Source organism: Daphnia magna, linkage group LG6, assembly GCF_020631705.1.
Source record: "Daphnia magna isolate NIES linkage group LG6, ASM2063170v1.1, whole genome shotgun sequence".
Lineage (NCBI taxonomy): Eukaryota > Metazoa > Arthropoda > Branchiopoda > Diplostraca > Daphniidae > Daphnia > Daphnia magna.
In genome coordinates, this window is record NC_059187.1 from 3520664 (window position 1) to 3532746 (window position 12083).

Here is a 12083-nt window from a genome sequence, read left to right on the forward strand (position 1 = left end):
AAGAAAAAAAAAAATATATATATAAATAAATAAATAAAAAGAATGTAGAGGTTTTTTTGTTTTTTGTTCCTTCGGGAGGTCTGAGACGATAACATTCCGCGATAATGTATTTCGACTAACGAAAAAGAAGGAGAGAACAAACGGATGGCTAGAGTTTCTCTCGCGTTCATCGACTCATTGTGCCCCGAGGGAGGTCATTCTTTCATTCTATCTTTGGGGTTCTCTTTATTATGTACTACGGCACGTGATTTGCATAGTGACTTGGTAGCCGTACATATTTATTCCTCTGCGCCGTGATTGTTGTTGCTAGAGCGGCGCGCAGGCCGCTTTGAATTTCGTTTGACCGTCCCATCATTGTATTTCCTTTCACGGCATGTTACTTTCATCCTCAGTCCCTTGAAATGTTCGTTCTCTATAGGTTTATGTCTCTCCTTCAATTTTGACAGGAATGTTCTTCAACAACCATCGCCTTTTAAACAATAGGTGCCAATAATAGAAAATTTCTTTTGAATGCGTGCCTCCTGTAAATGGGCATCTTGATTGGAAAAGCATTTTCCATCAGCTCAGGTAGCGGAACAGCGAATGTTGTTGCAAAGTTCATTGATTTGGTGGTGGTGTTTCTTACTTGTAATCCGTTTCTTTATACACTTGATTGAGATGCGTCAAACAGCGGCATTAAATGTCAACAGCACGGTAGACGGGAGGAAAATGCCGGGATAAACATACGGTACCAAGACAGAAGAATGGGGCTGCATGATGCGCGCCCAATCAATTAATATAAATCACTGACTCACGTATCGCATGCTATGGCGTGTGAGCACTACCGTCGAGGAAACGAGGATAAACAGAATTGGGGGAAACAACAGAGAGGAAATTGGCTGGCTAGATTATGACGTTTGGCTACTGGTACTGTTGGGATCCAAATGAAGGTGGAGAATTCATCGGCTCTTCTGTGGGAGGGCTCATCGGCCGAAATTGATCAGCTGTCATTCGCGTGAAAAGAATGCCCATTCCTTCGATTAGGGCTAAAATTAAACCTCCAACAACTGCGCTGCCGACCATGGCACCCGCACCGTCTACGAAACAGGAACATGAAGTTAATTAACAGTCACATACATCCATGATAGGCTGACCATGTTCTTACTTCTAGCAGCTAGGATACCACCAGTTGCAAATCCACTGATGATAGAGTTCCAGGGGTCTTCTTTCTGTCGCAAGTAAACTAATGTGCAATCTATGGTGGAGAACATTCCACCCCACACAGCAAAATTTCCACCAATAATTGGAGCCCTTTCCTTGACTGCAATTATACTGCCAAATGCTCGTCTTTGGAAACCCTGCATGACCGTAGGATCAACAAGACTTTCATAAGTGAAAAGGTACTGCAATTCTGTTTGTTTCCTCAACTTACACTTGGGGCATTCCTAAATCCTTTGATGCTCTGGAAGACAGCTCCACCGATAGCTCCCATGGTGAAGGCTCCACCACAATCATCAACAATTCGCCAGGGGCTGAAAACACATGACAAATAATTATAGTATTGAAATTCAGAAGACAGAGTAAGGTGTGAGAAACAGTGAAATTCGTCATGAACCGGGAAGTGCCCACGTTGCTTTAGCTAGCTAGCCCTCCCGGCATAGAAAAAGTTCAGGACGATAAAGCACTGTCATAGAACCCACATTTTGATCACAGCTGATTTAGGATTTAAAGTAGATAGTTTTACCATGGTTCTCTTTGATATTCCATAGTTTAGTTTGATGTTCTGTGACTTCAACGGAAGTTCGACACATAAAAAAACGGAACTTAGAGGAAAAGGACAGGCCGAATTCGTCTGCTAGACGATGCCATGGTACTGAATGCTTCGAAACGCGTGCATGTTGCCTCACCGAGAGAGGCAATTGCGTAATTTAACATTTCATTTGTGATTTTGCTGTTACGATACGACGGGGAAAACTATTACTATACTACGCGTGATATGCAGGTTTAGCATTTCATAAGAAATTTAAGATGTTGTTTTGAAATATATTTAGGGGATCTATTCGTTATTACAAAAATCGAACTGGAACTACTACTACTAGGATAAGAGCGCTAGTTACCATTTTTCTCGTACCCGGTAGGTCGCAAGTTGGCCTTCGTGTATAAAGCATTCTACGACTGTCGCCTGCTGGGAAAATTCTGTGTCTTTCGCTAAATCACGAAGTGGAAAGCAACGAATTACTGACACGTGTGTCAACATTTTCCTGACGGTGTCACATCCATTCTGTTGGTTCGCTAAAGGTATTGCTAATTACCAATATCCACAAAATGTATTTTGTTGAAAAATTTTACATATTTTGACATAAACATCATTTAGAATGTCCACCGTAAAGCGGCTAGCTCTGGCAATCGTACAATTTCTAGCTGAGCAAAAACAATACGGAAATTTATTACCCGATGCTCAGGTATATTACATATCTGTTTTAAGCATAAAAATATTAAATATTTCAAGTACTATATTGTGTGAAATGTGTAGGAAAGTCTTGAGGTTGCTGTGCAATGTTTAGAAACTGCGTTTGAACTGTCACCTGATGACGCAGCATCCATGAGCGTCTCAAAGTCTTTGCTTGATATCTTCCATGATGCTGTTGCCTCTGAGGTTAGAGTTTTCTGAATTAAGTTTAAATATGATATAATCCATAACATTACTACACTTCAGGTAACAAGCCTACCAGATGAAGCATCTGAGGAAAGCAAAGTACAAGCTGAAAAGCTGAAAAATGAAGGAAATAATCTAATGAAATCAGAGCAGTTTACTGAAGCCCTTTCATGTTATTCAAAGTACTAGCCACCATTTACTGGCTTTTATCTGCTCATGGCCTTACCAATTTTTATTCTACTTCTTTGATTTCTTTACATAGAGCTATTGAACTGGACGGAAGAAATGCTGTCTATTATTGTAACCGGGCTGCAGCGCATAGTAAACTCAATCAACACCAGAATGCCATCGACGACTGCAAAAAAGCGATCAATATTGACCCTCTCTATAGCAAAGCCTACGGCCGAATGGGGTAGGAACCTGTAGTTCGTCGCAATCGGAATGCGGTGTTTTTTTCCCTGCCAATATCCAGTGTGTTTAAAATTAAATTTAAATATTTTTAAAACGTAGCCTGGCTCACGCTAGTCTAAACCAGCACGATGAAGCTGTCAGATGCTATGAACGTGCTGTCCAGTTGGAGCCAGACAACGAGAGCTACCAAAGTAATCTACAGATCGCAGAAGAAAAGCTTAAGCTAACAGGGGGAGCCGAGCGTCTTCCTGGAATGCCTCCTGGCATGGGTATTCCAGGACTCGATGTGGGAGCTATGCTTAATAACCCAGGTATGTTAAGCAACGAACAGTAATCCGTAGCTTATTATGTTAAATGCTTGTTTCTACTTTAAGGTTTGATGTCTATGGCGCAGCAAATGCTAAGCAATCCAAATATGCAGCAACTGTAAGTTTTCGTCTTCTACTCCTTTTTGTGAACGATAACAAACGTAACTATGGTTTATAGGATGAATCAAATGATGGCGGGTTCTAGTCAAGGTGGTGGTGGACTGGAATCCCTGCTTCAAGTGTAAGCAACGCAACATTTACCGAATTTCTTAATGTTGAAGGGGTTTGATATTTTATTCTCATGCAGGGGCCAGCAACTGGCTCAGCAGATGCAAGCAACCAATCCTGAACTGGTTGAACAACTGAGGAGGCAAATGGGTGGACCAGGTGGACCGAATCCATTCGATCCTTCCTCTGATTCGGAGCCCAAGGATCCCCAGTAAAAATCAGTACATCTTGTCGAGCCACTGGTGTCCCCCATTTATCTAGGTTTCTCCTAACTCGGCCCTTTATCACTATGTTTCATTTTCGAACTCATATTTTTTTTTTTTTTTTTTTAATTTTTTTTGTCTTTCTGGTTCCTACCTGTTGGTAGTGTCATCCATGTGAAACATAAATAGTTACGCGTAATTTTTCTATGCTTCAAGTGCATAACAATGTATTTGTGGTCATGAGAAAAGCAAACGGTAATGAGTAAAAGAAAAAACAAAACAAATGTAGAGCCCATATATATAGATTTTTTTTTTTTTTTTTTGGCATTTAATAGTTAATACTAGGGTGATGCAGGCAGATACACCACGTAAATGTCACGGTTATTGATCGAAATCCAAAAGCTTTCACCCAATTCAGTCGTGCACTATTTGATGGAAGAAATCTCCTTATCATACGATTGGTTGGCAAGAAAAAAAAAAGCGAAAAGCAAATCGAAATGAAAACGTTGCCATTCGACGATTGTCTACGTCATTCTCATAAACGGAATATGAGCGGTGTATCTACTGTTAAAACCAGGGATTTGGATCCAGTAGAATAACAGAAAAACATTGACTAGTCATACTACTAGTCATACACTCACAGTGTTCGCGAGAGTCTCGTTTGCATTGTAGGGTCCATAAATAGTTGTGCGGTTGTCGTTAAGGTTATGTTTTAGACTTTTTGCCAGAATCAATTATTAGTGTACCAAGACTGAAGGCGTTACATTAGTCTAAATCTAAAATGAAATCACTTTAATTCAGATGAAGCTAGCTAATTAAACGCGAAAATGAACGCAGATTCCGTCTGGCATACTAGTTTTCCCGTTAATGATGTCGTTTTTGAATAAAACGCAATCGTTGACGTTATATCGCATATGCCTTTATAATTGTAATTACGCGAAAAGTATAAGTCCTACGTGAAAATAATGTCCATTTTTGTGATCCTCGTAGAATTTCGAATCTAAATCATGCATAGTTTTCTATATTTATTGTGTATTTTAGAAAAAACCCAAAAAAGTGGACAAATTAGGTAGGGAATTCCCCTAATTTTCTCTCCAAATTGGCACACAAAAGTGACATCTTGGAATTCGCTGAAAATTTCACGTTATGATTAAAATTGAACGCTTAATCCGGTAAAAATAAGAGTTTTCACATCAAGACAGCTGTTTTTGAAATAAATGGGACCAACGCTTTGCTAGCGCGCCAGCACTGCCATTCCGTTTTTAACGTTTATTTTAAAGACTATCAGCCTGACGTTAAAAAGAACCTGCGTATCGTGTTTATGGTTCAATTCTGAATCGAAATCACGTGTTTTTAATTAGATTTAGATTTTAGTCAAAATTGAAAAAGTGGGAAGGCTTCTCATTTTCGTCAAAATCTGCAAAAAATCGACATCTCTTATAATTAAAAAAAAACACACACGTTATACTCAAAATTGAACGCTGATTCCAGCTGTCACATTAGTTTTCCCGTTAATCATGTCGTTTTTGAATAAAACGCAATCGTAGTAGTTAAATGGCAAATGCCTTTATAATTGTAATTACGGAAAAAGTATGAGTCCTACGTAAAAACAATGTCGATTTTCGTGATCCTCGTTGAATTTTGAATCTAAATCATGTATACTTTTCTATTTTTATTGTGTATTTAAGAAGAAACCCAAAAAAGTGGACGAATTTGGAAGGGAATTCCCCTGGGGATTCCCCAAATTTTTCTCCAAATTGGCACAAAAAATTGACCTCTTGGAATTCGCTGAAAATTTCACGTTATGATCAAAATTGAACGCTTAATCCGGGAAAAATATGAATTTTCACATCAAGACAGCTGTTTTTGAAATAAATCGGACCAACGAGTTGCTGGCGCGCCAGCACTACCTGTCCGTTTTTTACGATTATTTAAAAAACTATAACCCTCACGTTAAAAATAACTCGTGTATCGTGATTACGGTTCAATTCTGAATCGAAATCATGTATTTTTAATTAGATTTAGAATTTAGTCAAAATTGAAAAAGTGGGAAGGCTATAGCCTTCTCACTTTCGTCAAAATCTGCAAAAATCGACATCTGTTATAATTCAATAAAAACACACACGTCATACTCAAAATTGAACGCTGATTCCGGCTGTCACATTAGTTTTCCCGTTAATCATGTCGTTTTTGAATAAAACGCAATCGTAGTAGTTAAATTGCAAATGCCTTTATAATTGTAATTACGGAAAAAGTATGAGTCCTACGTAAAAACAATGTCAATTTTCGTGATCCTCGTTGAATTTCGAATCTAAATCATGTATACTTTTCTATTTTTATTGTGTATTTAAGAAGAAACCCAAAAAAGTGGACGAATTTGGAAAGGAATTCCCCTGGGGATTCCCCTAATTTTTTTCTCCCAAATGGGCACAAAAAATTGACCTCTTGGAATTCGCTGAAAATTTCACGTTATGATCAAAATTGAACGCTTAATCCGGGAAAAATATGAATTTTCACATCAAGACAGCTGTTTTTGAAATAAATCGGACCAACGAGTTGCTGGCGCGCCAGCACTACCTGTCCGTTTTTTACGATTATTTAAAAAACTATAACCCTCACGTTAAAAATAACTCTTGTATCGTGATTACGGTTCAATTCTGAATCGAAATCATGTATTTTTAATTAGATTTAGAATTTAGTCAAAATTGAAAAAGTGGGAAGGCTATAGCCTTCTCATTTTCGTCAAAATCTGCAAAAATCGACATCTATTATAATTCAATAAAAACACACACGTCATACTCAAAATTGAACGCTGATTCCGGCTGTCACATTAGTTTTCCCGTTAATCATGTCGTTTTTGAATAAAACGCAATCGTAGTAGTTAAATTGCAAATGCCTTTATAATTGTAATTACGGAAAAAGTATGAGTCCTACGTAAAAACAATGTCGATTTTCGTGATCCTCGTTGAATTTCGAATCTAAATCATGTATACTTTTCTATTTTTATTGTGTATTTAAGAAGAAACCCAAAAAGTGGACGAATTTGGAAGGGAATTCCCCTGGGGATTCCCCTAATTTTTTCTCCCAAATGGGCACAAAAAATTGACCTCTTGGAATTCGCTGAAAATTTCACGTTATGATCAAAATTGAACGCTTAATCCGGGAAAAATATGAATTTTCACATCAAGACAGTTGTTTTTGAAATAAATCGGACCAACGAGTTGCTGGCGCGCCAGCACTACCTGTCCGTTTTTTACGATTATTTAAAAAACTATAATCCTCACGTTAAAAATAACTCTTGTATCGTGATTACGGTTCAATTCTGAATCGAAATCATGTATTTTTAATTAGATTTAGAATTTAGTCAAAATTGAAAAAGTGGGAAGGCTATAGCCTTCTCATTTTCGTCAAAATCTGCAAAAATCGACATCTCTTATAATTCAATAAAAACACACACGTCATACTCAAAATTGAACGCTGATTCCGGCTGTCACATTAGTTTTCCCGTTAATCATCTCGTTTTTGAATAAAACGCAATCGTAGTAGTTAAATGGCAAATGCCTTTATAATTGTAATTACGGAAAAAGGATGAGTCCTATGTAAAAACAATGTCGATTTTCGTGATCCTCGTTGAATTTCGAATCTAAATCATGTATACTTTTCTATTTTTTTTTGTGTATTTAAGAAGAAACCCAAAAAAGTGGACGAATTTGGAAGGGAATTCCCCTGGGGATTCCCCTAATTTTTTTTTCAAATTGGCACAAAAAATTGACCTCTTGGAATTCGCTGAAAATTTCACGTTATGATCAAAATTGAACGCTTAATCCGGGAAAAATATGAATTTTCACATCAAGACAGCTGTTTTTGAAATAAATCGGACCAACGAGTTGCTGGCGCGCCAGCACTACCTGTCCGTTTTTTACGATTATTTAAAAAACTATAATCCTCACGTTAAAAATAACTCTTGTATCGTGATTACGGTTCAATTCTGAATCGAAATCATGTATTTTTAATTAGATTTAGAATTTAGTCAAAATTGAAAAAGTGGGAAGGCTATAGCCTTCTCATTTTCGTCAAAATCTGCAAAAATCGACATCTCTTATAATTCAATAAAAACACACACGTCATACTCAAAATTGAACGCTGATTCCGGCTGTCACATTAGTTTTCCCGTTAATCATCTCGTTTTTGAATAAAACGCAATCGTAGTAGTTAAATGGCAAATGCCTTTATAATTGTAATTACGGAAAAAGGATGAGTCCTATGTAAAAACAATGTCGATTTTCGTGATCCTCGTTGAATTTCGAATCTAAATCATGTATACTTTTCTATTTTTTTTGTGTATTTAAGAAGAAACCCAAAAAAGTGGACGAATTTGGAAGGGAATTCCCCTGGGGATTCCCCTAATTTTTCTCCAAATTGGCACAAAAATTGACCTCTTGGAATTCGCTGAAAATTTCACGTTATGATCAAAATTGAACGCTTAATCCGGGAAAAATATGAATTTTCACATCAAGACAGCTGTTTTTGAAATAAATCGGACCAACGAGTTGCTGGCGCGCCAGCACTACCTGTCCGTTTTTACGATTATTTAAAAAACTATAATCCTCACGTTAAAAATAACTCTTGTATCGTGATTACGGTTCAATTCTGAATCGAAATCATGTATTTTTAATTAGATTTAGAATTTAGTCAAAATTGAAAAAGTGGGAAGGCTATAGCCTTCTCATTTTCGTCAAAATCTGCAAAAATCGACATCTCTTATAATTCAATAAAAACACACACGTCATACTCAAAATTGAACGCTGATTCCGGCTGTCACATTAGTTTTCCCGTTAATCATCTCGTTTTTGAATAAAACGCAATCGTAGTAGTTATAAGGCAAATGCCTTTATAATTGTAATTACGGAAAAAGGATGAGTCCTACGTAAAAACAATGTCGATTTTCGTGATCCTCGTTGAATTTTGAATCTAAATCATGTATACTTTTCTATTTTTATTGTGTATTTAAGAAGAAACCCAAAAAAGTGGACGAATTTGGAAGGGAATTCCCCTGGGGATTCCCCTAATTTTTTTCTCCCAAATGGGCACAAAAAATTGACCTCTTGGAATTCGCTGAAAATTTCACGTTATGATCAAAATTGAACGCTTAATCCGGGAAAAATATGAATTTTCACATCAAGACAGCTGTTTTTGAAATAAATCGGACCAACGAGTTGCTGGCGCGCCAGCACTACCTGTCCGTTTTTTACGATTATTTAAAAAACTATAATCCTCACGTTAAAAATAACTCTTGTATCGTGATTACGGTTCAATTCTGAATCGAAATCATGTATTTTTAATTAGATTTAGAATTTAGTCAAAATTGAAAAAGTGGGAAGGCTATAGCCTTCTCATTTTCGTCAAAATCTGCAAAAATCGACATCTCTTATAATTCAATAAAAACACACACGTCATACTCAAAATTGAACGCTGATTCCGGCTGTCACATTAGTTTTCCCGTTAATCATCTCGTTTTTGAATAAAACGCAATCGTAGTAGTTAAATGGCAAATGCCTTTATAATTGTAATTACGGAAAAAGGATGAGTCCTATGTAAAAACAATGTCGATTTTCGTGATCCTCGTTGAATTTCGAATCTAAATCATGTATACTTTTCTATTTTTTTTGTGTATTTAAGAAGAAACCCAAAAAAGTGGACGAATTTGGAAGGGAATTCCCTGGGGATTCCCCTAATTTTTCTCCAAATTGGCACAAAAAATTGACCTCTTGGAATTCGCTGAAAATTTCACGTTATGATCAAAATTGAACGCTTAATCCGGGAAAAATATGAATTTTCACATCAAGACAGCTGTTTTTGAAATAAATCGGACCAACGAGTTGCTGGCGCGCCAGCACTACCTGTCCGTTTTTTACGATTATTTAAAAAACTATAATCCTCACGTTAAAAATAACTCTTGTATCGTGATTACGGTTCAATTCTGAATCGAAATCATGTATTTTTAATTAGATTTAGAATTTAGTCAAAATTGAAAAAGTGGGAAGGCCTTCTCATTTTCGTCAAAATCTGCAAAAATCGACATCTCTTATAATTCAATAAAAACATACACGTCATACTCAAAATTGAACGCTGATTCCGGCTGTCACATTAGTTTTCCCGTTAATCATCTCGTTTTTGAATAAAACGCAATCGTAGTAGTTAAATGGCAAATGCCTTTATAATTGTAATTACGGAAAAAGGATGAGTCCTATGTAAAAACAATGTCGATTTTCGTGATCCTCGTTGAATTTCGAATCTAAATCATGTATACTTTTCTATTTTTTTTTGTGTATTTAAGAAGAAACCCAAAAAAGTGGACGAATTTGGAAGGGAATTCCCCTGGGGATTCCCCTAATTTTTTCTCCAAATTGGCACAAAAAATTGACCTCTTGGAATTCGCTGAAAATTTCACGTTATGATCAAAATTGAACGCTTAATCCGGGAAAAATATGAATTTTCACATCAAGACAGCTGTTTTTGAAATAAATCGGACCAACGAGTTGCTGGCGCGCCAGCACTACCTGTCCGTTTTTTACGATTATTTAAAAAACTATAATCCTCACGTTAAAAATAACTCTTGTATCGTGATTACGGTTCAATTCTGAATCGAAATCATGTATTTTTAATTAGATTTAGAATTTAGTCAAAATTGAAAAAGTGGGAAGGCTATAGCCTTCTCATTTTCGTCAAAATCTGCAAAAATCGACATCTCTTATAATTCAATAAAAACACACACGTCATACTCAAAATTGAACGCTGATTCCGGCTGTCACATTAGTTTTCCCGTTAATCATCTCGTTTTTGAATAAAACGCAATCGTAGTAGTTAAATGGCAAATGCCTTTATAGTTGTAATTACGGAAAAAGTATGAGTCCTACGTAAAAACAATGTCGATTTTCGTGATCCTCGTTGAATTTTGAATCTAAATCATGTATACTTTTCTATTTTTATTGTGTATTTAAGAAGAAACCCAAAAAAGTGGACGAATTTGGAAGGGAATTCCCTGGGGATTCCCCTAATTTTTCTCCAAATTGGCACAAAAAATTGACCTCTTGGAATTCGCTGAAAATTTCACGTTATGATCAAAATTGAACGCTTAATCCGGGAAAAATATGAATTTTCACATCAAGACAGCTGTTTTTGAAATAAATCGGACCAACGAGTTGCTGGCGCGCCAGCACTACCTGTCCGTTTTTTACGATTATTTAAAAAACTATAACCCTCACGTTAAAAATAACTCGTGTATCGTGATTACGGTTCAATTCTGAATCGAAATCATGTATTTTTAATTAGATTTAGAATTTAGTCAAAATTGAAAAAGTGGGAAGGCTATAGCCTTCTCACTTTCGTCAAAATCTGCAAAAATCGACATCTGTTATAATTCAATAAAAACACACACGTCATACTCAAAATTGAACGCTGATTCCGGCTGTCACATTAGTTTTCCCGTTAATCATGTCGTTTTTGAATAAAACGCAATCGTAGTAGTTAAATTGCAAATGCCTTTATAATTGTAATTACGGAAAAAGTATGAGTCCTACGTAAAAACAATGTCGATTTTCGTGATCCTCGTTGAATTTCGAATCTAAATCATGTATACTTTTCTATTTTTATTGTGTATTTAAGAAGAAACCCAAAAAAGTGGACGAATTTGGAAGGGAATTCCCCTGGGGATTCCCCTAATTTTTTTCTCCCAAATGGGCACAAAAAATTGACCTCTTGGAATTCGCTGAAAATTTCACGTTATGATCAAAATTGAACGCTTAATCCGGGAAAAATATGAATTTTCACATCAAGACAGCTGTTTTTGAAATAAATCGGACCAACGAGTTGCTGGCGCGCCAGCACTACCTGTCCGTTTTTTACGATTATTTAAAAAACTATAATCCTCACGTTAAAAATAACTCTTGTATCGTGATTACGGTTCAATTCTGAATCGAAATCATGTATTTTTAATTAGATTTAGAATTTAGTCAAAATTGAAAAAGTGGGAAGGCTATAGCCTTCTCATTTTCGTCAAAATCTGCAAAAATCGACATCTCTTATAATTCAATAAAAACACACACGTCATACTCAAAATTGAACGCTGATTCCGGCTGTCACATTAGTTTTCCCGTTAATCATCTCGTTTTTGAATAAAACGCAATCGTAGTAGTTAAATAACAAATGCCTTTATAATTGTAATTACGGAAAAAGGATGAGTCCTATGTAAAAACAATGTCGATTTTCGTGATCCTCGTTGAATTTCGAATCTAAATC

The 12083-nt window shown here is 36.3% G+C and overlaps 2 protein-coding genes across 2 annotated transcripts; one reads left to right on the plus strand and one right to left on the minus strand.

The window, feature by feature from the left end:
- Positions 1 to 604: 604 nt before the first annotated feature.
- LOC116924509 (mitochondrial import inner membrane translocase subunit Tim17-B) lies at positions 605 to 1881 on the minus strand. Its single transcript, XM_032931040.2, has 4 exons — positions 1724 to 1881; positions 1412 to 1511; positions 1145 to 1337; positions 605 to 1076 (listed from the first exon to the last, which is right to left on the minus strand). The coding sequence occupies exons 1-4, from the start codon at positions 1744 to 1746 to the stop codon at positions 901 to 903; spliced, it is 492 nt and encodes a 163-aa protein (XP_032786931.1). The 5' UTR covers positions 1747 to 1881; the 3' UTR covers positions 605 to 900.
- Positions 1882 to 2115: 234 nt separating this feature from the next.
- On the plus strand, positions 2116 to 4082 carry LOC116924505 (small glutamine-rich tetratricopeptide repeat-containing protein beta). The gene is made up of 9 exons (XM_032931033.2): positions 2116 to 2277; positions 2354 to 2441; positions 2513 to 2635; positions 2696 to 2817; positions 2898 to 3047; positions 3146 to 3357; positions 3421 to 3472; positions 3533 to 3595; positions 3662 to 4082. Exons 2-9 carry the CDS (start codon positions 2355 to 2357, stop codon positions 3795 to 3797), a joined length of 945 nt encoding a protein of 314 aa, XP_032786924.2. The 5' UTR covers positions 2116 to 2277; position 2354; the 3' UTR covers positions 3798 to 4082.
- Positions 4083 to 12083: the final 8001 nt, after the last annotated feature.